The 25506-nt window shown below is 47.1% G+C and overlaps 1 protein-coding gene across 1 annotated transcript; it reads left to right on the plus strand.

Moving 5' to 3' along the window:
• Window positions 1-102: 102 nt before the first annotated feature.
• Window positions 103-22246, plus strand: WSCD1 (WSC domain containing 1). Its single transcript, XM_072882230.1, has 8 exons — window positions 103-529; window positions 5506-5620; window positions 7411-7595; window positions 10759-10880; window positions 17055-17220; window positions 18712-18876; window positions 19716-19916; window positions 21894-22246. Exons 1-8 carry the CDS (start codon window positions 103-105, stop codon window positions 22244-22246), a joined length of 1734 nt encoding a protein of 577 aa, XP_072738331.1.
• The last annotated feature ends 3260 nt before the right edge of the window (window positions 22247-25506 follow it).

Below are 25506 nucleotides of genomic sequence, written 5' to 3' on the forward strand. Positions count from 1 at the left end.
CACGGAAGTGATGGGCTGAACTTATGGGAGGAACCAGCACCTGGCCACGTGGAGATTCAGGGGCCCGTCGGGAGACGTGAAGGGCCTGGTTTCAGTAAGGGCATGGCCAAAGCTTTCTTCAGGCTACAGAAGTTTCTCCGTCGGACCCAGTTTCTGCTCTTCTTCCTCACAGCAGCTTACCTGATGGCTGGCAGCCTCCTGCTGCTACAGCGGACCCACTTGGTTATCCAGCAAGGTTCGCGTGGGAGCTCTGCTAATCAGGCCCTGCCAGTGCTGGATGGGATGGCTGGGGTTGGGATCGCAGACCCCAGGACGCTGCAAAACCCCCGCCCTGGCCCCAGGCTGCTGGTGGGCATGGATGCGCTGCAGGAGCCGGCCCTGGACCAGTGGCACAGCCCACGGTGGCTCGTGTCCCGCAACTCAGAGCTCAGGCAGTTGAGAAGAAGGTGGTTTCACAGGTTCATCAGCGATCAGGAGCCCATGCAAACAGCGGGATTTAAAGTGATGAAGCACACCGCTGAACACAAAGGTAAGGGATGTACCCCTGCCCCATTTTCTGGCATGCACCTAAACTGCACCTCCTCCTAGGACCGTCCCAGGCAGAGACTGGCGAGCACCACAAAGTCTGCCTGCAGAACCGCCTTCCTCCTGGCTCATCACCACTTTCAAATCAGTTCTTAAGTGCATGCACAGGCCAAAGTACGATCCTGATGTCCCTGGTCATACTGAGCTGTAACTTCCTCCAAAAATGTATTTTTATTGATTGAATGGAAGCCCAGACAGTGAAATATGCTTCCCTAATTTAAATTACTTTCTCTTCAAGCAGGCAGAGATGAACACTGCTTAATTGATTTTCTTTCTCAGAACAGGGAACACTTTAAAAGTGGGTTTTATTAAATTAACTATCCAAAACCACCCAATACCTTAAGCCTGGAAGTGCCTCCTTGCTGCTACAGCTTTCTAGCATATACTAAATTCTTCTATTGCAAACACATTTGCTGTTCCTGACCTGCCCTCTGTGGCCATCTCTGCAAACACACTGTCCTTAAGGGGACAAGATGTGGGCCATACAACCCTTCTTCCCTTACTGAGTGCCAAACCAGCACCGCAATGAAATGAGAACTCCTGGATCGGAGACAAACTCCTGGTGTTTGGCGAGTTTGCTGGAAATTTGCAACAGGCCAAGGGGAACGCAAGGGGAATTCACAGCGCTGCACGGGTGCAGCCCATCAGCAGCCAGAGCACAGTGTACAAAACTGTATGTTTTCTAATCCAAATGGAAAAAAATATTTTGACAGAAATCTGAGTTCACTTCACTGTGAGCCTGATTCTGCTGCTCTAACTGCTGCTGATAAATACATGCATGGACTGCTTTGGTTTGTTCAGTAAGAAAGCTTTTAAGAAACTATTATCCAGACCAAGCAAAGAAGCAAACAGGAATCTGTAGATGTTCACATTTCCTGCATGGCTTTATACCCTTATGACCCACCACAGAGAGCTGCATCCTCCCGGGTGAGTTTGGGACAGCACCCCCTCGCTGGGCCCACGACGTGCTCTGGGGAGGTGCACAAAGCTGGGTGCCCACAGTGTTGGGCTGTTACACAGCTGAGCTGCTCGCCGTGCAGCAGGGAGCTGGAGCCCCAACTCTGCGGTCACCTCCGAAGGCTGAGCAGCCCCAGGGAGCAGACAAGCCCCCTTGAGGAGCCCAACACAGAAAGCATCGGGATTCAGGCTAGGTGACTGACCACTCTCTCAAGGCTGCAGCGTCAAATTATGACTTTGCGATCTTTGATCCATTGCCTTCTAGAAGAACTAGTTGTCCTTGGAGATGTTTCACTGATAATAAAAAAAGGAATGGGATCTGGATGACTAGACACCACATTACTAAACTGCTCTTTAGTTTGTTGGATAAATTTACCCAAACAAAGGGGCACCTTCTGCAAAAATCCTCCAAAATGGGCGCCACCTCGTGACTCCTACTGAGTGAATTGTTAGAAACGGGAACAAGAAGGTGATAGTCATGGTGTACAGGAGGTGAGTCACACAGCGCGAGTCAGGCAAACTGTAACCAATGGAGCTACCTGAAGCACCAAGCTGGAGCTTCCAAGAGTGCTCCACAGACGCTTCATAACGTCCGGTTGCTGGCAGGTTTTGGTGGCAGAGAACAGAGGCTGCAAAGCGCAGATGTCTCCCAGAGAACCCCACTGCATTTCATGACTTGCCCCGAGCGCATAGCCTGGGTGCTCAGAGCCTAATGACAGCCCCTGGGCTAGCATGAAACACAAGGTTGTAGCTAGTCCATCCCGCGCACCAGTGACCAAGCCTGGTGCAGGGAAGCAGAAGCTTTGGGGGGGGGCCCTGACCTGCGGGGAAGGGCTGGACACAGACACTGCTGGCTCTCTGCAGGAGGAAGATGCACCTTCACCTTCAGCAAATATGTCTTTTGCCAACATTGGTCGCCACCTACTTTAATAAGCTCTTCATGGACAGCTGCAGAAAATAATTACACAAACCTTCCAAGCTACCACTTTTGTACCTGTACCTCATAAAACCAGTATTTAATATTCACAAAGTATTACTTTTTCACTCTTTTGCAAGCAGCAGACACCCTGGTCTCAGCTGCTTAGTGGAGGCTGACGATTTAACCAGGAGGGGCTCGGGCAGGGTGCTGCCTGGGCAGGCTTGCTGTTCCATGCTGGGAGATTTGAGGGGGCTGGGGAGGAGGAAAAGCAATACAGTAAAATAGGGCACATTACGCTCCCCTGCTCGGGGTGCCCTGTGATTTGTACTTCCACGCTGCGCGTGCTCTGGCAGCACGGATAGTTTCGGTGGGTTCCATGAAGTAAACCTGGCTCGCTGAACTCGGCGAGTGCCACGAGCCCTTTGGCTTTGCCTCTTCCCCAGTCCTACTTGCGTAAAGACAGCACGCCCGGTTCTCCTTTCACAGACTGTAGCTGCTTGGGCTGCTCTAGTCCCCCTTGTGTTTGGTGATTTCTCCCCTCCCCGACGAATGAAAGAATAGATAAAAAGTAGAGAAATGTGGTGAGTCTTTATGAGCTACTCTAATACCAGGCAAGAGTATGAATCTGTTATTTAAAAACGTCAATTAAAACCAAAAAAGGTTAATTTTGAAAATTATCCATGTAGTTAAGGCTAGTGCCCATATCAGCTGTTAAGCTGGTGCCTTGCTCAAGTTCTAACTGCTGACTGAGAGGAGCCAGAAGGACTATTTATTGCTACATCCCACTGAATTATGTTGATTCAAATATGCATCATTTGAATATCTGACTGAACATGAAGTGACATTATTAATAACAGTATTGTTAACAAGCATTGGAATGCTTTTGGAAATTATTATCAATTAAAAATTTAACTACCTATGTAGAGCATGTTATTTTCCCCCCCCACCCCCACTTCTCCTAGCAAACTTACAGGCCTGTTATTTCATTATGGATCCCTTCCAAGATATAATGAACTCCTCCGTGATTATAATGCTTGTTAAAGTTTCAGCGCTGCCCTGTGGTTCCCGCTCAGTAAAGCGGCACACTGCCTTACTGCGGAGGCTGTATTTGTGCATTCCTCATCAGCGCCATCCTAATAACACCCGTGCTTCCCGATGCGGCACGGCCGCTCTGCCCCTGCTCGTGCGCGGGGATTGCCAGCCAGCCCTCGGTGGGCTTCCCGGGGCAGACCCTTAACCTGAGACAGAAACGATGGCATCTGCTCCAGCATATTGTGAACACCTCCCAGCTCACTTTGCCTTGCTCTGTGTCCACCCAGGATCACGTGGCCTTGGGTGAGAAAATTCAGGTCCTTTTTTTTTCTTCTTCTCCACGTCAAACTATCTTGCCTGATTACATTGCAAGTGGCTCTGGGCAGGGACCACATTTTAACTTGCCAGGGACACTGGCAAATACCACTAGCGCAACAAAGGAAAACAGGCATTTGTTAGGTAAAAAAGGAAAATTTTCTGTTACGAACGCTTCCAGTGGATGGGGTGTTTCATGCTGTTTCCCCTGGCCTGGTTATGCCATTGCACAGGATGCAGAGGTGACAGGGACTGGATCGCTGACATGACGTTCGGCTCTAAGACCACGGAGCCTCTCTGTGACTCATTCATAGGAGGATGTAAATGAGATATTGCTGCTGGGCTGGCGGCAGCGTGGGAGGGACGCAGGGAGGAGGGCGGACGCTGCCTGTGTCGGCTGGCCTGCCTGTGCCTCCCGACCCAGGCTCTTTGGCCCCACACGCTGAGTTTTTGCTGCTACTCAAAGTTTGACTCAAAGTGCCCAAATCAGAAGTCTTCAGTAAAGTGTGGAACATCCTCATTGCAGGTGTGAGTCCCGTCTCATTACCAGCGTGCTGTGGGCGGATATTCACAGCTTGTGAATTTTCTAATTGCATGTTTGCAAATTACCAATGTGCAGGTCTTTGAATCTACTGTTGTGTTTGTAATATTTAAATGTTTGATTTATTATTCCTAGCTCCAAAATCTCTGTTGGAGTGGCCTGAACTTTCTTTTTCTTGTGGATTATTTTATTGTTAATATAATGCTTTTTAGTTTCATTTTTCATCATACATTCTCTTCCTGTCCACAGCTCATGTGATTTAATTTCCCTGTGTTATCATCTCAATACTGCTACTTCTAAAATCAAATTTCCTTTTTTCCTTCATATTTTAATGATAAAATGTACTTATACACACACAGTTGTTGTATAATAGTGGGACTCTACATCATCCTTCCAATCATATATTAAAACATGGGCTGGATTTTTATAGTATTTTGTTCGCGACAACAAAAAAGAGGCTTAACATAGGATGCAGTCTAAGAGAAATAATTATCTTTCATATGCTAAGTAAAGTAAGATGTATTTTAAAAGATTAATTTGCGCTGGAGAAAAAGGTAGTTCAATGCAATAGCTAGACAGTGCTGCCTAGTTAAGACTGAAGTTACCTTTCCATTATAGCTTTAATATAACTATGTACCCAAAGAAAATTTATTTTCTTAATATTTCTCTTGCACCATCTTATTCTCAACTAGAGATTTTCAAGAAAACTTGGGAGAAATCCAAGAAGATTTCTCAAAGTTTATGCCATTTTGAAGACTACCTTTGCCTTTACTCTAGAAATTCGTCACGCTTTGTCACCAAAGGGAGGGAGTCGAGCGAGTGGCAACTGCCCGCGGGAACCGTGGCTCTGGGGTGGTCGCGGAGTCTGGGTCTGCAAAGGCAGGCCTGCTTAAAGTAACCTGGGTAAGGGAAGAGTCTACTCTCCCTTCTGTTCGTTTCCATTGGACATTTGTGCTTACCCCTTCAATAGCACCTGCAAAGGTTCGGTACCAGCAGGCAGGTCTGCAGAGCAGGCAGGGCCCCAGACAGGTTGTGACTTGATCGAATACAGCCCTGCTTGCAACTTATGGCGCCGAATCGCCACTGGATGTTTTTTTCCCTCTTCCCCGTCTCCATCCCATGCACGCCGCCTCACTCTGGTCTTCCATGCACACAGGCACCTACATGGGATGCTTCAGCGATGATTCGAGGGAGAGGACACTGAAGGGAGCTGTGTTTTATGACTTAAGAAGAATGACAGTATCTCACTGTCAGGAAGCTTGTGCTGAGAGGTGAGTGGTATTTTTTCACTGCAAGTTTTCTCTTTTCTGACAGTAAGTGGAATTGAATTTGAAATGGGAGAAGCATCCATATGTTAAACATATAGCATCTCTGAAAACTGTGATTATCTCATACCTTCAGGCATGGCATAGCTCTGCTACCTTGCTTAAAGTAGACCATTTCACTGCTGCCTATCCTCTTTATTATAGCATGGCTACTTACAATATATTTTCTGTTGTCCTGGTCAAAAATTACTGTTTTGTTAGATAATCTTTGTTAGATATTTGTTAGATATTGCCCTCTAGCCCAAATCTTTGATCTAAAATATTAAAAAAGCCATGAACAAACTAGCATTCCCAGAAACAGGAGAGAGCAAGACGACCGGGTGCGCAGTAGGGAGCAGGGCTGTTCCCAGCGCAGCCCGGGGAGCTGGCAGTCACTGGGGAACGGGCAGGCTCGGCTCCTGCCACCGCTCTGCCTGCTCTGGTCAGCCAAGGCAGGGCACGGGCCGGGGACAACCATTAGTACCTGGTACAGGACTATATGAAAATATTTATGAAAAAGACTTCCTGTTGCTCCCAAGCACAAGAGAAAGCAGAAGAAACAATGCAATTTAGAGCTATTTCTGTGAAATTTGCTTCCTTTGGTCCACAGAGCAACGCGGTACACATGGAGCCCTTTGCTGTAGGGGTGCCCAAACTGCAGCTTAACCACACATCACTGGCTTTCAGACCCCCCCATTCCAGCCCAGACCTCTGCAGCCACACAAAAATGCTCCAGACGGAGCTGTTCCTTGGGTGAAGGACACTGAACTCTCCTCTCAGAGGGACAGACCATCAGGCCTCATCAGACACTTTTTGGAGGACACGAAGCCAGGCCCTAGCTCGGTGCGGCCAGCAGAGGGGTCGGCTGTGGGGTCTGGCCAGAGGGACCCTCATGCACCCTGCGTGGGCACGATGCATGCTTGCCTTTGGCGTGGGAGGCCCAAGGGAGCGCTTCGCCCTGCAAAAGGGACCCAAGGGTCCGCGCACTGTGACTGCAGGCTGCGCCGGCTCCCGTGCCGCTAGCCCACCCAGACCGGACAGCGGTTTCACGCAGCATAGGAGGCATTGGCAGGCTGCAGCGACCGTTCCTGGAGCCAGTGTGGTGGCAGGAAGCACGCCACGGCTCAGGCACCTCGGGAGAGGCAGCAAGCCCTGGGCCTGCTGTTCGAGCAACGGCCTCGCCTTGGTTTGAGTGTTTGAAAACTGCCTGACTGGATCCAAAATGTCCAATTCTAAGTTAACAGAACCTCTTCCAGTTAACAGAACCTCTGAAAGGGGCTTTTCTTCTCTGTCACTCTAAACTGTCCTAAATATTTCTGATCAAAACCTGATGTGGTAGCTCTGGGTGGGGGCAGCATCACACCCAGCGGCGAGGCCGTCACGTTCGCAGTGCCGGGCGGGCGAAGGCGAGCTGCGCTCCCATGGGAACAGCACGAGCACGTCCGCACCGCTGGAGATGGGACTGTCGCTCAGACACCCACGTTGGGACGCAAAGCCCACCTCGCCCTCCTGAGGACTGCCCCAGGCCTGGGCAGGCCACGCCAGGCAGACTCCAAGCACCGCTGCTCCGTTGCCTGCGGTACAGGGTGGCTGCCCGCATTGAAGAGGCCGCGCTGGTCCTGGGGCTGGCTGCGTCTCTGGAGCAGGGCGGCAGAAGCATACGCCATACATGGGGACAGGCTGCTGCCTTCCTTAGGTATAAACTTGGGAATAGACAGGGTGCCGGTAACAACAGTGCCTGGTTTTGTTCCCCGCAGGGCTTACACCTATGCGGGCCTGGCGTACGGAGCAGAGTGCTACTGCGGGAACAAGCTCCCGGCGACCTCCTCGAAGCCTGAGGAGTGCAACAGCGAGTGCAAGGGGGAAAAGGGCTCCGTCTGCGGAGGGGTGAACCGGCTCTCTGTCTACAGGGTGGAGGAGCTGCGGGCAGGAGCGAGACGACGTAAGTGGGTGTGTGACCGGAGAGCGGAGGCTGCTCTCCCCAGGAGCGATGCCTGCCCCACGGGGGGAGATGCCACAGCCAGGCTGAGTGCACGGGCTGTCCCCGCTGCTCGTCTCGCTCCGTTTGTCACCAGAGTTTGAAACAGCAGAGGACAAAGGTGCCCGCAGGGCGCGGTGTCCATTTGCTGCTGGTCCCATCCCTGGCTCCCTCCCCGAAATAGCAGCACTGCTTATTGCCTCAGAGCAGCGAGATGTGCCTGGCACGGCTGCCTCAGGGCTGCCACATAGAAAGTTAGCGTCACTGGGGAAGAAACAAAATACAGTGGAGAGCGGTTGCAACAGCAGCAGAATTTCAGCTAAAAAACTACTCCCTTTCGCATTCATTGCAGAGGGACAAACCCACATGTGTTTAAGAAACAACCCTGGAAGTAGGTGCCTTATAATGGAAGGGCAGAAAAGCACTCGTATCAATGCCACCCTAAGCTCAGAAATGATCCTAAACAAAATAAGTGCTATGTGACTGCAGCAGAATAAGTAGAGGCCATAGAGAGAGGCACACCAATCTCTTTCCTAAGTGAGAGAAATGAGACCACAGAGTTCTGCTCTTCCAAGGACTGTTATTCTATCAGCGGTTGGGTTTCTTGTCTCATCTTTAGATGACACCACTTACTCTACTGGTCATTCAATTAGCTACCGTGGGAGATACCATAGATAAACCTTTGGGCCAACACAAAGCACATAAAATATCTAAACAGCTGAGCAGTCTTTACTTTTGGCAAGCTCACAAGACCTTAACGGATGTTATTTGCTGAGAAGAAGCACCAAGACCTTAGGTTGTGCCGGTATTGATAGTACTTCATTTCTTCTTAAAGACAAGTCAAGGTTTGTACAATAATCCACCCAGCTACATATAAATTATATATCAAAGGTACACAGACCTAAATTGCTAGTGTCAGGCTGACAGGCACATTGGCAGGTTTCCCGGGACATGCATCACTGTTTAAATCTTCAGCATAAAATATATATATATATATATATTTCACAGGAAAAGGCAGCATTTATTTTTTTAAGTATTAATGAATTAGTCATCAAATTAGTCTAGCCTGGAGCTCAATTTGTATTTTGTTTGTCCTTAGTAATACCTGATATTTTACTGTTTGAAGAATCCCATTGACACAAGCTAGCTGAGGGGCCAACAGAAGTATTAATCACAATGAACAAGTGTATTGGAAAGTAACTCTGAAACTGTAATGGCATCCGTGATTTACACTATGCAATACAGAGAACAGACCTCGCATAAGGCTTCTCCTTATGCAGAGCAGATCCAGTGGCATCTCCATTTAAACCTTCCCAGACATGGGGTTTGCTGGTTCCCCTCTCCATTCCTCGCCTCCCCCTTCCCATCGTGGCTCTGTGGGCAGCACGAGCTGTGCAACTCCTGCGCCGCAGGACTCGTGTCCCCATGTCACATTAAATGCGATGAAGCTCAAAGTCTGCAGCTATTGCAGCCCAGGGATTGCTGTGGCACAGAGTGCTGTTTTCCCTGGGGCAGGATTCAGCCATCCTTCCCCAGAAAGCAGGCAGACGACGTAAATACAGCACATTTCCAGTGTCATCCATGGGTTCTGTGTGAACCCTGCTCCCTCCCGAGTGCCGGTGTGGGCAGTTCAAGCTTTCTTCCCGACCTGTTGAGACAACTCTAAACATGTTCATAAACATTTTGTTTCAGGAATTAAACATTAGTGTGAGATTTAGTGGGAAGTCTTTCAAGAGCATCCTGAGAAGTCAAAAAACTTCTGTTCCTTTATTCTTTGGTGCTGTGCTTGTGGTGATCTAGTTGCCCCCAAGTTGCATCGAGCTATTTTATTTTCACATCTCGTGAGTGATTCCAAAGATATAGCATTGCTTCTAGTAACTGGTTGGAACAGTTATTAGAAAAATATTGAAGCAGCTTCTTTTTAGATGGCTCTTGGCTCATGCTGGAGCATCTGGGCCCTCCTGCCAGGAAATTCATGCAGAACCAAATTTTTCCCTCAAAACTGCACTGCGTTTCTTCTGTCACCCAACACATTTCCCACATCAGTTCTGGTGAGTATTGTTTAAGGTAGCCAGTGGGTGCAGACCAGGACTCAGAAGACCCAAATTCATACCCAAATCCACCTTCCTCCCTATTGAGTCATGCTAGGCAAATGCTGTCAACAGAGAGTTAGTAACAGAGCGATGAACTAAAGGTATTTTCCACCTTTGCAAAGCCCACAAAATCCTAAGAATTACAGAAGTGTCATGTGACGTGCAGACTTTTTTCTTTTCTAAGCAGCCACGCAATGTTATTTTCTTCATTACCATTAGTTCATCTGTGCAAATGCATGGCCTCACCTGGGGTAGTGAGTTTGCATGACAGCTTTGGATTTTCATTTGGTTCTGTCAGGGGACATTTCTCTCTTAAGGATGAGGGAAAGTCATATTGCTGCTTGTAACAAGTATTTGGGCCAAATCATGACTTCAATCACAGTGATGCAAAAAGAAAGGGAGCAATTCTGCCAAGCTCTGTGGCATTTATACAGGAGCAGGTGAGACCAGAGGCTGATGCGAAAGGCTTGAAGCAAGCTGTTCTCCCTGAACAGCTTACAAAAGCCTAGTTTAGATTTCGAAGGCTGCAGCAAACTCCCTTGCCCTGAAAAGGAGGAGCGGGAAGAGGAGAGGGATAGCTCAGCAACTGAGCAGCTGTGCAGGAAGGTGGGTCCCTGTGGGGGCTTTCAGGATTCATTTAAATTCCTTTCCTTTTCTGGTGCCGATCATGGGAAGCCTTGTAGATTTTTATCGGGGCTTTTAAGTCTTTCAGGGGAAAGCATGTCTTCAAAAGAAAACTGGGACTTGCAAACAATAGCAATGCCCTCCACTGGTGGAATTTAATTTAAACTCTTTGCTGCAGCCCTACTTTCAGTGGTTAGTACAAAGCTAAAGGCATGTGCTCCTTTCAATACCACAGGATTTGCAACACATTTTTCTAGTGTATATCATGGTTTCTCTTATTTCTACAGCATTTGGAATATAAAATTTATTTTATTATTTTTGGCTTCTGAACCTAATATTGTTCTTTGTGAAAGAGGCAGGATACTACGGACATTGTTTTCTCAAGAGAAACCTATTTCATATCCCTGCAGGGAGGAATGTTATCTATCGAGGATGTTTTAGAGCTCCAGAAAATTTAACAGACACCTTTCCAGCCTCTTTGATACAGCCCAATTTGACGGTGGAGATGTGCTCTGAATTTTGCTCCAAGAAAGTAAGAACAGTTCTCATTTCACATGCTTTCTTCTTTTTTGTTATTTTAAATTTTAATCTACTAAGGGAATAGCAGAGATTAGCGCCTTAGAGCTTTGAATTTGTAAATGAGTTTCTAAAGGGCAAAACTCATCAGAGTAAATACCCAGTGATGCACCTGGTCCAACCACCCTCTAGAGTGGGGAAGGCGGGAGGGAAAACCAGAGTGATGCTGCTTAAATACAAAAAAAAAGCTGCCAGCGAAACATTTTAGCAGATAAGCATACTGAAAGGAGGTAGACTTTCCTGGTACTTTTATACAAACGTATCTGTCTCCACACCAGAAGAATTTATACCACTTTCACTATAACCTGTGTAATTTAAATCTAATTTATTTTAATTTTAAATGGAATCTTTGTAGAACTTCATGCTGATATATCAGACTACAAGAAAGCAACTAATAAAGTCAGTTGCGTGCTTATTGGCTTTTGGACAGAAGGTGAGAAGAGACATGCTAACATCTACTGTCCTTGTGCACACTCTTGGCCTGAAGCATCACCTTTGCATCCCCCACACTTATCACAGAGTAAGACCATGGATTTAAGAACTGAAGGAGTTTGACTTTGATGGACTCGGGTGTCCTCACAGGAGGGAACATTTGGCCCAGGGCACCCTCTGCTTTCGTGGCTGTTGCTGCGGTTGGTTCCCTTCCCTTACTCCCCACTCCGATGGGGCTTATTTTTTTGTACAGAGGAGGGTTCACTGTGTGGTCAGATTTAGCCTGCAGCCACATTCAGCCTCATGCACTAAACTGAACATTCAATTACTTTGTCTTCTAGCATCACAAAATTGATTAAAACTACTAAGGCATGAACAACAAATCTTCTTAATTACTAGGTAGAGTGGGAAAGCTTTTCCCAGTCAACATACCCTCTATACCAGCTCATCAGCGTTTTAAGAATGCATCATGGAATTAACTCTGTGTAGTGAATTGCAGTGAATCACCCATATACCCTGTATATACTACCTTACAAACATGCATACGAACACACTCTCACATCCCCTATGCATATAAATGTTCAGTAAAGCAGGACTTCATGAGCAATTCTTTCCAAGCTCTGCCATTAATCTATTGTTTAATGGTGGAAAAAAAATCTTCCTGTGTCAGTTTACCCACATGTAACATCATTTTATTAATATTTACTGATGAAGTGCAATTAATTATTGCTTCTCTGTCTGGGAGAATGGTACAAAATATCTGGAGAAGTTGTTTTCAGATGTGCTCAAACACGAGGTCAATGTTTTTAAGCACAGTCATGCCATTCTGGTTTTGGGAGATGCCTATCTAAATAAGTGGGTTTTCAGAAGTATAGTTCCTTCAAGGTTTTCTGGCCATGCAGCCAAAAAATGGAAGCATCTGAAATTACTGGTGATAGAGAAGGACAGGAAGAAGACCACAACCAAAATGTACCACATTAGCGTGACATTCGAACAGGACTAGGATAGAGGAGAGCAGCAGGATGGAGGAAACTGTCCATCTCTGCAGAACAGCTAGTGCCTTTCCAGAGTTAAAGTCAATGCATATTTGCTTGATGAAGCTTGTGTGAGAAAGCCATCAGCAAACCAGATATTCTAAAGGATTATCTAAACAGGCTCTTTCTGCACAGAGGGCATGGAGAGGGCTGCAGAAACGATAACATTAAGAGGAAAAGGTACTGAAGGAAGGTGAAGAAAAGGTTTGGTACCTCTCTCATTTATTCCTTCCCTAAAATGGTGCAGGTAACAACGTCCTTATCCTCTCCCCCCCTGCTTTAGCTCTGCTAGGCACCGTGCTACCCTTTGGAAAGTGACTATTAGAGAATATTTGCCTACAAAAAAGACTAGCAAGGTCTCCCTCCACTTAAGAAGCAGCAATTGCATATCCACAAGTCCAATTGTTACATGCTGATTTGAGCTTTAACTCTAGGTACCAAAACAAGTCCTATTATGACACTACAAACATTAGTCCTGACTTTGGTTCCTTTCCTTTCAAAACAAGATGGACAACTTCCTAGCCGATACCAACATACTTAGCTCTCCTGAAATCAGGAAGGCACTGTCATTTTAGTCCAGCCTGTTGTGCTGAAAGGAATTATCCCACCAATTTCTATGTATCCTGAAAAAGCTAGTGGGCTTTTAAATGGAACTAGTTGGATGCTTAAACACATGAATAAGTCTTTTGCTCTTTGGGACTTAGAAGAAAAGCAAATTGAGGCATACCATATTTATTTGTTAGCCTTGTAAATTGCTTTGTGCATCTGAAATGGTAACTCCAGCCCTTGGAAGCGTTTGAGATATGAATTTGAGGTAACAACTTCAGATGAAACCTGCTAAATACCCTTAATTATAAATTTCTTTCTTAATTAACAGAGCGATGACATGGCTTAATAGCAACCCATTATCACCCTGTAACACAGATCCATGAACGTGTTTCTGTACTAGGTGCCTTGGTCATAAGCCATAATTTTCATATATGCTTTTTTATAAGCCAACCTGCATACTAAATGAGCCATCTCCATTTGAATTTATGTTTTTAAATAAACAGTCCTTTTACTACTCAGCTGCTGTATCCAGTTATATATGACAATATGAATAAAATCTGGAAGAACACTAAGTCTGAGGAGAGAACCCCAGTATCTCGATGCATCCAAGAGCCAGGCCAGCAAGTTCGCACACTTGAACACTACTAGCTCTAAGGTGCTTTTTCTTTTCTTTATACAGCAATATACAGAATACAGCAATCTTCTTATTTCAAAAGTAGACCTGCTATTTTGGATTCCAGATGTAGCTACATGACATTATTTACCCATAAAGAAAAGACTCCTGGGATTTTGATCCAAATCCCATTGTAGAATTCATACAGTATTTCCATAGCTTCATTTAGATTTTTTTTTAAACACAATAAAACAAAGATAAGTAGGCCAGAACCTCAACTGGCGCAGATAACCACAGCCTCGCTGACTTTGTTGCAGCAGTGAGAGAGGAGTATTTCAAATCAGGGTCACATTGGGTATAACAGTGCACTGAAGAATTGTCCCCTGGCCTCAACAGATCACAGTGTAAAACAAGCCAGAATTTTTATACAAGGGCGTGGTTGGCTTTATGGTATTTATTCTTTGCTCTTAGCATATCCAGTTCAATGAAAACATGAACAATGACTTCTAGGTTTGTTGCAACAAACCTAGGGAGAGAAATTTCCTTCTTGGGAGAGAAATTTCCTTCCCTTCCCAATGATTAGCCCCCCATCTCTTATTCTTTTTGGTAGATTGAGAGAAAAATTTTAACTGCATCGGATAGGAGAGTTAGTATAGGAAGTTGGAAAATAAAGCAATTTAGCAGAGTAAACAGAGTAGAACAAGTTAAGTGTATTTTTAATCTACTCATAATTCTCAATTTGAATACAATCTAATAAAAAAAAATTAGTGATTGAATCATCACATCATCTGTGTTGCTACTGGAGAATGATTGCTTTCCTTACAGCACTTAAACTACCTGTTGAGGCTTCATCTAACAATTCTTCTGCAAATAGTCCCATTGACATCAGCTCTCACTGAATTACAGCTTGCAGGATGGACACCTGGGCCTCTCAATGCATGCTCTAAAGCTGAATCCAGAAAAATGCTTATTCATAGACCCACAGATTTCTCTGGCAATACACTTGTGTTTAACTGAAGCATCACAGATATGCGTGCACTGAGCATGAGGACTAGTCCTGCACTTAAAAGTTAGATGGTTGCTGAAAGCCATAACCACAGCTTGGGGCATACGTAAATACACAGGTGAGCAAAATGGGTGGCTTGTAGTTTTGATCAAATACTGATGGGAAGTCAAGATTGAATACGTTACTTTGCAATCACTTTGTGCGCTGCATCAGGTAGATGCACAGTCTGAATAATCAGCCAGCTGATTACAGCACTTTGCACCAACGCTGTGGATCCTGGTGCAATTCCCAGAACTACTGTCAACCTTCTTTCAATGCGTGTGCTGCCATCACTGAAACTTTGAAACTTCCACTTGTGAAGCCCACTCCCTGTTTCTCCCCTCCCTCCAAACACTTGCTGCCCAAGCAGCAGGAAGGCTGCACAGGCGCGGGGCACCCCAACCGCCCCTGCCTCCAGAAGGGCCGGGCACTCCACATCTCTGGTACCCTGAACCACGTGCAGAGTGGCTGCAGAACAGCCCTGTATACACCAGTGCTTCTGCAGATGCAGAAGCATGGAGAAGCATTTGCTTAGGTCTCTTCACAAACCCTCCAGCCTTCCAGAAAAGTCAATCGCTTGCAGGTGCCACTTGGCATGATGTATAAGGTACATTTTTATTCTAGGCTGTGTTTGATGGCCGGGACACTTATTAATTTCTCAAACTGAGGAACACTGCTTCTTTGTAAAGGAAAAATTTCTGTTTGCAGGCAGAAACAGAACTATTTTGCCCTTGGATCAAATCTGTAAATAGTTTTTGACAACATCATATCTCATTCGCTAAGCAAATGTTGGCTGTTTGGGCACAGATGGCACATGTGTTGTATTTAACTCCTTATCAGAGGATGAACACGTGGGGAAGAGTGAGAGATAAGCTGCTCAGCAGTCCTGTCACGCACTCCCAGACTCCAAAAGACTTTTAAAAGGCAAAAAGTGTTGATATGGAATAGGTGGAATTGAACGCTCTGCGCTCGAATAACCCCTGTGCTTCCTCCAGCCATTCTGTGGCTGTGCCGAGCCCGTCCCTGCACGCCAACGCACCCCTGCGCCACTGAGCAATCCATCGGGGGACTTGGAAATCCAAGGAAAAACAACCCCAGTGCTCCTGGTAAAGAGGAGAAAGACTGAATTTTAGGGCCAGTTTCAGCAAAGTAGTAAGTGTGCTTTTCCTATTGAGCACATAAGCAACTGCTAATTTCTTCAGCAAATAATTAGCATGTTTCCCTCAAACTTCTCTTTATTCTCATCAATATTAACCCAGCAGCCCAGCCTCACTGCTCTGCCACCACACAGCAATGCTGCTTTGCAGCCTGTTGCCTGTTTTGGGCAAGACTGATACACCAAAACCTGGATTACTTTCATCAAATCTATTGAAAATAAATTTCTTACAGCCAGAAATTTTCCTTGGGAATTGTTTCCTTGCAATGAACACTACCTATAACTTTGTTGTAGCTGCACATTTTACACTCTGCTGAGTTACCTGTCATTTGCAGCAGTCATGTGAAGTTTCCCTATCTAGAAGCGAGGTAACATAAAACAAGAAGTGTCCATGCCTGAAGACAGAGCCCAGGCGCCAGCTGAGCTAACACCATGTGCCCCAGCAGGCAGAGCCATGCATGCCCTTCGCTCACGCCCAGCACCAGGTACGGCTACGGCCGCCCTCCGGCACCGCAGGTCCCCCTCTGCCTCTGCTGCTCCTGGTGCAGCCCCACGATCGCCATCAGCGCAGTCCCTCTGAATAGATGTACCAAAACTTACTTGGTATCGTATTTCTAAATAGTTTTTCCAAAAATCTACACAGTAGCTCTCAAACTCTGTATCAGCCCCTCTATGCACATTCAATTTTTGCAAACTGTGAAGAAGTCAGACTAAGATGCATACTTTTTTTATGGCTTGACTTTTTTCTTTCTATTTTTAAACATGATTGCAGCAGTTAGTGGGTCTAAATTTCCTTCCTAGCTTAAATTCTTTAAGTTTAAGGGCAAGTTTCCTCCACACAAACTCTGGTAAAATCAACTGAATAAGGCAAATCTTTTAACAGCTGACTCCTCAGTTTGGGAGAATATAAATGGAAGTTTAAAAGATGATCCAACTCAAAATGTTCATTTTGGGGGTAAATAAGAACAACTTTTCCCACACTGGTGTTATGCAGGTGGAATTATATACTAGGTGCTGCAGGAATATTACAAAATTATTTTTATGAATAATGAAAAAAAACAGAATATTCTGAATTTTCAAGCTTTACAAGACTTGTATCTGAAAATCAATTTTTAAGAAATTGCCATATGAAAGACAGTAGTAGTATAAGAAACATGAGCTTTACAATGATATATCAAACGCTGCTTTGATCTTGACAGTGGCCTTGTGAAGATTTATTTTTCTTTGTATAGCAGCAGCATTCCCCGCAGGCTGTCGATGCCATGGCATTTACGCACTGATCCATTTTCTCCCTTTCATAGGAGTTTCCCTTGGCAGTCATCCGAGGGCGGGAGTGCTACTGTGGCTACCCCACCAGGCGCTTCTCGCTGCACGACGGCGCAGACGGGCTGCTCTGCAGCGGGATGCACAATGCCAGCAGCGCCACCGAGGGAAAATACTGCCTGGTCTATCAGACACCGGTGCAAGGTATGAGCTCCAACCTCATTGTGCCAGGGCCAGACCCACCACTGCTGGAAATAGCCCCTGCGCCACTTCTGCAGTGGTGAAAAGCGATCTAGTTTACAGCAGTTTTAGTCACAACGGTTGGTATCACAATACAGGCAGGAATTTAGGAAATAGCCCTTATCTAAATCCCCCCCTTGCAATCAGGCTCATAAACACACATCTTTCCATTCTCTTATTAAGCAGCACAGCCTCCCCTGGAAAAATATAATTATTTTGCAGATGGAGAGAACAAGGCATAGCCTGGGAAGGCATACCCCGAGCCATGCAGCACCCTGGGCATCAGGGGACAAGGACCCCATACTCTGGTTCCAGTCCTGCTCATTGAACACACACCCGGCCCCCATATTACACAGCCACCGAGGAAGCTCTGCAAACACTAATTTTGCTCTAGCCATCTTGCTCTAAAATATTCATCTGCATATGTGTTTCAGTGCTGGAAAATAAAGCAGAGAGTAAGGCTCCAATCCAGTAAACCCTTTAGGTGGTACTGGCAACTTTATCCATACAATGATTTGCATCGAGTTCTGTGAAACTTCTCCCCAGATTAAAATTAAACAAATTAAGTGCTTTTTGGGATTGGTGCTGGGCTTTTTTTCTCCAACACCCTTTTTTTCCCCTCTGTCTCCCAGTTCAGGATAGACTGGAGACACCAGCATGTGAAAAGATCACGCAAGAAGAATGCTTGCTTTCATGAAATTGCCAGTACTTCCCACATCTGTGTAGATCAGTAGTAGCAGAAGACAGCCTCCTCTAGACTGTGCTGGCACTTTCTAGCCACGGCTTCATCTAGAGGCTGCTTTGAAGAATGAAGAGAGTAAATTCTAATTTATTTCCTGGCTTCTTTTTGAATCATCACAGAGGGTCAAGACTGGTTCTCATCCTATCCTTGCTTTTATTGGCATGATAAGAAATAAGGTTAGGATTTATGAAAGCATGTATGGAAACCAGGTGTCTAGCCCCCGTGGGAGATTAACACAATGTGGGCTCATGACTGCCTTGGGCCCTTTGGAGAGGAATGATAGCCTAGAGGTTTAACTGAACGCCTTTCAGTAGGAGGGGTTTATCCTGCATTATAAAACTTGCAATTTCCAGGTGTAATGGCACATTTAGGGTTTCACTGAAGAGCCAACCTGCCAGGCAAATAGCCGTTAACAAACAGGCATCAAGGAGCTTTTATCACAACTTGCTGGCAAGTACAATAGTTTGCTGCAGCTCTATCAAAAAAGCATTGCCTAACACAAAACCAGCAAAAACCTCTTCTGAGGATAATCTCTTTGGCCTCTTATGGCTGAATTAATTTTGGGAAGTAGCTGACTCACAACTGGACTCAAACTGATATCCTATATTCATGAGAGAGAGAAGAAAGAAGCAATAAACCCTGTAATCAAGAGCTGTCGGTGGAATTATTAAAAAGCCACAATGTTAACAATGAAATATCTTCTGTACTCGCAGACACCCGCTGCACGGACAGGAAATTCTTAACCACCAAATCCAAAGTGTTCGTTGCTTTGTCAAGCTTTCCTGGGGCTGGGAATACGTGGGCTCGCCATTTGATAGAGCACGCCACAGGATACTACACAGGAAGCTATTACTTCGATGGAGCCCTCTACAATAAAGGTACCGTATCCAGAGGGATGGGACACACAGAGCTGCTCCGAGGCGCAAAGCTTTACTTACTCGCTCTGGCATCCTTCTGCTTGGAGCCAACAAAGGCTGGCACTGTCAGCACGTTTGGTAAAATTTAAACACGTGCCTGGAACAAGCAGTGTCACGTTGTGCAGGCAGCAGCAGGGACTGCGCCAGCAGTGCACTGAGCCTGGCAAGCAGCTGCTTTCACAGAAAACAGCCAGGCTCTCGATTTGCAAAATTTGCATGTTGCCTGCATCGGTGCTGCTGTGCACATGCACGCATGCAGCTCCCATCTAAAAGACTGGTCCAAAAGACTAGTTGACTAAAAAGAGTTGACTAAACCCTGAGGGTAAGACCCTTCAAGTAGCACATGAAATGCAAGGGTTGAATCTTTAAATGTTACTAATTCTGGGAGGGCAGCATCCTGAGGGGGCACGATATTTAGCAAACGCCAAGCGCTGGCCCTGTGAAAAACAGCCCTGTTGCAGCAAGGTGCTGACAAAGTCCTCCCCAGTGGAGGAAAGTCTGGCTCCCAGTGCACCCCCCACTCCGTGGCTGGGGCTCCAGCCAGGGACAGGGTCCTCCTTACAGCAGGTGTGGAGAAGCACACAAGAAGATGATTCCCAACCAAATAGAGCCAAAAAGTCTTGCAGGTCAGTGGCAGGCCAGGAATACAATTCAGCCCTGGTCCCAGGTCCCGGGTGATGGGTTTAATTGACTGGTACTTTCACAACAGTTTCACATCACTGTAGGGAATGATTCAGGGCGTGAAAAGGCACAGACATATAATCAAGTGAAAAAGCCAACAATCCTGTCTTGTAAAACAGGTTTTAAAGGAGAAAAAGACCACTGGAGAAGTAGAAGGACCATCTGTGTGAAAACACATGAAAGTGGCAAGACGGAGATTGAAATGTTCGACTCGGCAATCCTGTTGATAAGGAACCCGTACAAGTCCCTGATGGCGGAGTTCAACAGGAAATACGCCGGGCACCTGGGGTACGCCACCGACCGCAACTGGAAGAGCAAAGGTAACGCGCTGCCTGGCGCGGGCTGGGGGTGCCTGCTGCCACTTTGGACACAGTTTGAAACTTGCCTTCTCGGCGTGCTGGGAAGGGGGTAACACACTGGGACCTGAGCGAGCACTGCAAACAAATTCAGTGGGACTTGAGTCCCGATGCAGCTGAGATCAGCCCCAAAAGCACTCAGACCTGCACTTGGGGAGTGGCTGTGGTCTTGCCATACATCCACCACCACGGAGAGGAGGGTAGCGCAGCACCAATGCTATGGCCACAGGCATGCAGCAACATTGCTGCCATTGTACTGTTTGGCAGAGAAAACATGTCCAGGTACAACACCCCTGTGTACAGCCCATTTGCCAAGCTATGCGAGGTGAAGAAAATTTGCCCCTGCAGTATGTAATAACCGTAAGAAATCTAATTTAAGATTTGGAGGATTCAATGGTGCATGACACTTCCTGAAGGAAATTTTACAGCGCTGCACAGGTGCTACTGCACTGCAGATAAATAAGGATAATAGCAATAAGGGGACTTGAGATTCAGTGTTCCTTGAACGGATGAAAAGACTCCAGAATATGCCTGCCACGCTTCATGCATTTGACTGGCAACCTGGATGGTGTGACTACAGTTTCCCCACTGAATACACTGGTGCATTCAGTCTCTGCAGCAGAGAAGAGCTTCGGCTTGCATTTCTCCTCGTGCATATTTTAGGCGTTACCGCTGTGGCTTGGCAAACCACGCAGCACAGGGCTGTGGGGTGCTGGGGGAAGCGTCCTCTGTCACAGCATATTTCTTTTGCAAGTTCACGTATCACCTTTCATCAGTCACAACTCAAGACCTATTCATCAAAAACCAGACAAAATAGCCCTTAGAAAAGACAAAAAGTCTGGAGGGAATGGCTTTCCTGTACTGCAAAATACAAATTGTTACATTTCAGCCACAAATGCTCTTTGTCCAGCCCAAAAGCTTTAGCTAGGACTATCTTGACCCTTGGAAAATTAAATTATCAGAGACAGCAAATAGAGATTGAGGTGTCATTGATGCCCAAGACAAAGGTGGGAAAATAATTCAGTAAATTTTGTCCCAGTGATCCTGGCAGGTGACCCTAAATCCCTCCCATATACCAGGAACAGAAGAATCTTCCCTATTAATCCTATTTCCTCATCCAGTCTCCCCATAAGCAGGCTGATAAGCATGCAGAAAGATATGTTATTTGACAGATTTGGAAATCAAGAACACCTTGGGCCCCAGCCAAGATCAGTGTCTTGATGCTGCATTTACAAAATAAAAAAGTTAATATATTCTTATATAATTATTATATATTATTTGTTTACATGTATATTAAAAAATAAACCTGTCTCTTTCTCAGCCTACATTTGAAATGGAGGTAAAAGGGTAGGAAAACCACAGAAGTAAAAGAATCTTCTTGAAGTTACATGGCAAAGCATTGCTTAAGCCACCATCTGAGCAGGACCCGCTGCCTTCCCTGCTCATACCCCCTCACAGGTTTTCAGTCTGAACTCTTCCCCTGGGCTGTTCCATCCTCCCCCAGCCCCTGCGCAGAGCCGCCTGCCCGGTGCACACACCACTGCCACGCACAGAGAGCTCAACTCCTACAAATAAGGCACAGTAAAGGTGCAAAGTTGCGGCTCTGCCCACCTGGCCGCTGCCGTGCCCTGTCCCTCCCCTGGGGCCTCCTAGGCAGCTCGGTGACACTCCCAGCCCCGACAGGAGCCATGGAGCCTGCACGGTCCCGGAGACTGGGGGGCAGCAGGGTTAAGCATCACCTGTCTCCGTGCCAGAAGCTGCAAAGCCGAGCTGCCGTACCCCAGCAGCCGGCCACGCTGCGCTTCTCCAGCACGCACCCACCCAGCAACATTAGACCATGCCCAGTGACTCCACTCTTGTTGCACAAGATAACATTTGGAAAACTGCTGAAATGCAGCACGGCTAACCTTGTCTCATTTTTCTGGTTTTCTGGTGCTCTAGAGTGGCCTGATTTCGTGAACAGCTATGCCTCGTGGTGGGCCTCCCACGTCCTGGACTGGCTGAAGTACGGGAAGCGCCTGCTCATCGTCCACTACGAGGACCTGAAGCAGAGCCTCATCCCCAAGCTGAAGGAAATGGTGGAGTTCCTGAATATGACAGTGACAGAGGACCGACTGCTCTGTGTCGAGAACAACAGGGATGGGAATTTCAAGCGGTCTGGTGCTAAGCAAAAGGATTTTGAGCCATTCACCCAGGAAATGAAAGATCTTATCAACAGATACATCCTGACAGTGGATGAAGCCCTGAGGGGAAGAAACTTCACAGGGCTGCCCAGAGAGTATGTGCCAAGATGATAGCCTGGTAGCACTCTGCTGTGTTTAAAAATAAAATAATTTTTTCAAAAAAAAAAAAAAAAAAAAAAAAAAGACTAGCACTTTATAGCAGTTAAAGCAAAGATACTTGTGGAGTCTGCTGAGCAGTGCAAATTCTCTCCACTCTTGGGTGTTCTTCAGGGCACTAAGTGCTTCAGAAGGCAAGCAATGAAGGATGGAAATTGGGTTATAAACCAAGGCAAAAAGCTATTAGTGTCTACCTGCGTGTGCCCCTCCCTGCACAAGCGGCGCAGAACTTCACAGTGGAGTGCCCTGGCTTCTGCGGCGGGCGTCCTGCCTTATCACCCCCACTGCCACCACAGACCTGCCAGGGGCTGCTTGGCTTTCCACAGCAACTGTGTTGGAAATGGATATATGTAAAGGGGGAGGGGAAAAAAAGTCTTAACACCGATTAACAATTTTCATCCAGGCATTTGAGAAAATCAGTTGCTTTCTTCTTAGTATAGCCCACTAGCTTCCTTCTCCCAGGTTTGCTGGTCAGGTCACCTGCCACAGCGGTGTCAGAGGTGCAGGGGGAGAAAAGCACCCGTGGGTGAAGGCGCCCTGGGTGATGCGCAGAGAGGTGCTTCAGGACCGACCCCAGGCGTCCTTGCAGGAACGGCATGGCCTGGGGCCACGCGAGCTCTGCAGGAAGGCGAGCGGCTGCAGCATCCCCCCGCGGTGAGGTGCACGGGCCCGTAGGAGAAAACAAAAATTCAGCATGGCGGGAGGTGGAAATCCCTGGGTGTCGCTGGTCCCAGACAGAACCAAGACCTGGCCCCAGGAGCGTGGAGGAGACCCCAGAGGGATGGGAGAGGAGGGGCTGCCGCCTGTGCCAGGGGCTCAGCACAGGTTCCTGCATCTCCATCCCTGCATCACGGTGGGTCCAGAGAGATGCCAGGGCCAAACATCACTGCACTCAGTGCACTTGGTGCTAGAAGCGGCCACGGCCGGGCAGCACTGATGTAAGCCCAGACCACCCGGGGAGCGGGGGCAAAGGGGACGAGCCCCAGCCCTGCCGGCCCCAGCATGGGCAGGATCCCACCTCCCCTCCCATCCCTGGAGGAAGACCGAGGCAGTCCAACCTGAAAAATGTTAAACTGCTTATTGCTGCTCTCTGGAGCAAAGTGTGTTTTATTTCCAAGTCACTGCAGTTCCCTGCGGTTTGTTTCATCCTGCGCTGGGCCGCCTGTGCGGTGTGGAGGGAGCGCGGTGCAGCGCGGTGCGGTGCGGCCGGCCTCGCGGGCCTGGCTGCGGGCAGGAGCTGCCGGAGCGGCTCGGAGAGGGTTAAACCACACAGCCCAAGGGGCTGCCCTGCTACGAGATGTTTTTGTTCACGTGAAATAAAGGATTCCTTAAAAACTTGAGTGAAAATACTAGTTTTAATAAAAGAAGACGTTTATATAAAGGGAGCTGGACTTCCTCTGCGTGTGTATCATTGCTGTTTTTAAAAAAACACAGGACACGGAGCACACTTTGGCCTGAGTCTCTCCCTGTTTGTGCTCCGCACGTGGCTCGCCTTTGTGCTCAGGACCACCCGGCTGGCGCAGGCCTCGCTGCGGGGCTCTCGTGCCCCCACCTCCAATCCCCAGCTCCTTCCCGGCAGCAAAGGCCCCAGGGGCCACAGGGAAGCGGTGCGGGACTGCAGTCAACTGAGCTGGTTCACACGGAAAGCTGAAATCTCCCTTTGTTTACCCAAGTGGCATAGCTTGAAGAAAAGCAACTGAGTTAGGATGCTGCAAGTCCACATAAAGGCAAGTGGGAAGAATTTTTAAAAAGTACTTGCTTTAAATAGCAAAAATGGTCATATTTCTAAAACAATACATGCACTGCACTTTATATTGCCTTCAAATCAGCAAATCCCAATTTCAGTGAGCTAGAGCCTTCCCTGCCCTTGCACTCGGCTGCTGTTTGCTTGCACTTGTGGGGGGCACAGGCGAGCGTCAGGGCGCAGCGTGCACGAGGCCGCGTGCCACAGACCCTGAAGCGCTGGCACAGGGTGCAGCCCTCCCCAGGATGCCGTGCAGCCCCCAGGCAGGAGCGGGGCTCACACGCACGCACACACACACAGGGACACGTGTCCCGCAGGAGCAGGGCTCACACGCACACACACACAGGGACACGCGTCCCGCAGGAGCGGGGCTCACACGCACACACACACACACACAGGGACACGTGTCCCGCAGGAGCAGGGCTCACACGCACGCACACAGGGACACGCGTCCTGCAGGAGCGGGGCTTCTCGGCAGCCTAGACTGGGGATCAGGGAGTCAGGGGTGCAAATACTGCTGGGGAGGAGATGCCAAACACCCGGCCTTGTTCTGCCTGGGACTGCTACCTTGCTGTGCGCATTAGTCTGATTCTGATACCCTCCACAGGTCCCCTGCTAGCCTCAAAAACAAATAATATTGTGCTAGACAGATGTAGCAAACACCACAGATAGTACATAAACACACAGGTACAGAAACATACGCATGAAGTGGATAAGTTAGGATGCTATGAAACAGGACTACCATCATCTTTACTGTGACTTAGCAAAGAGCAGATTCTTTTTGAAATTAGGCATTACAAGGCTTCAAAGGTCCATTTGGGCAGCAGTTGCTGTTGATGGACGTGGGTCACACCCCACAGAATTTGAGCCCAGGCTATGCAAGGTGCGCAAATACTTCACAGAAAGAAGTTGCTCTTGGCCTCACTGAATCACACTCATGAGACCACAGACCAGAACTTGGGCCCACCACAAAACATTAAGATTATGAGAATGACATTTTATTACATTGCCTTTCTAGCCTGGTGTAGCTTTATAGGATCATTTTAAAATATTTTGATAATTTCAAACCCATAAATTGTGAGAGTAAGGACAGTTTGCGAGCTCTCAAGAAGGCTATTTAATTATGTGCATGTCCTGTGATGAAGACTCCAGGTGGCTAAAATTAGAACTGGCAAAAATTATGAATATTCATTAGCTCTGTGCATGCCAAAAATCAGCTCATTTAAAAAAGAAATTGTAGCTAACCAGTTCTTAATAGATGAGGTACAGGGACTGCCTCTTTATTTAGATACATATTTTTATATAAAAATATATACAACGTTATATACATTACACACATATGTATGTATCAGCTTGCTATATGCTCTGCAAGGGTTCATTTCAGACCATAGGAATAGAAAAGGACTTCTTGGGCCATTGCACGCAATCCCTGCTACCGCCTGCATCACCACATGCAAGTTATTCACACAAA

Source organism: Ciconia boyciana, chromosome 17, assembly GCF_034638445.1.
Source record: "Ciconia boyciana chromosome 17, ASM3463844v1, whole genome shotgun sequence".
NCBI lineage: Eukaryota > Metazoa > Chordata > Aves > Ciconiiformes > Ciconiidae > Ciconia > Ciconia boyciana.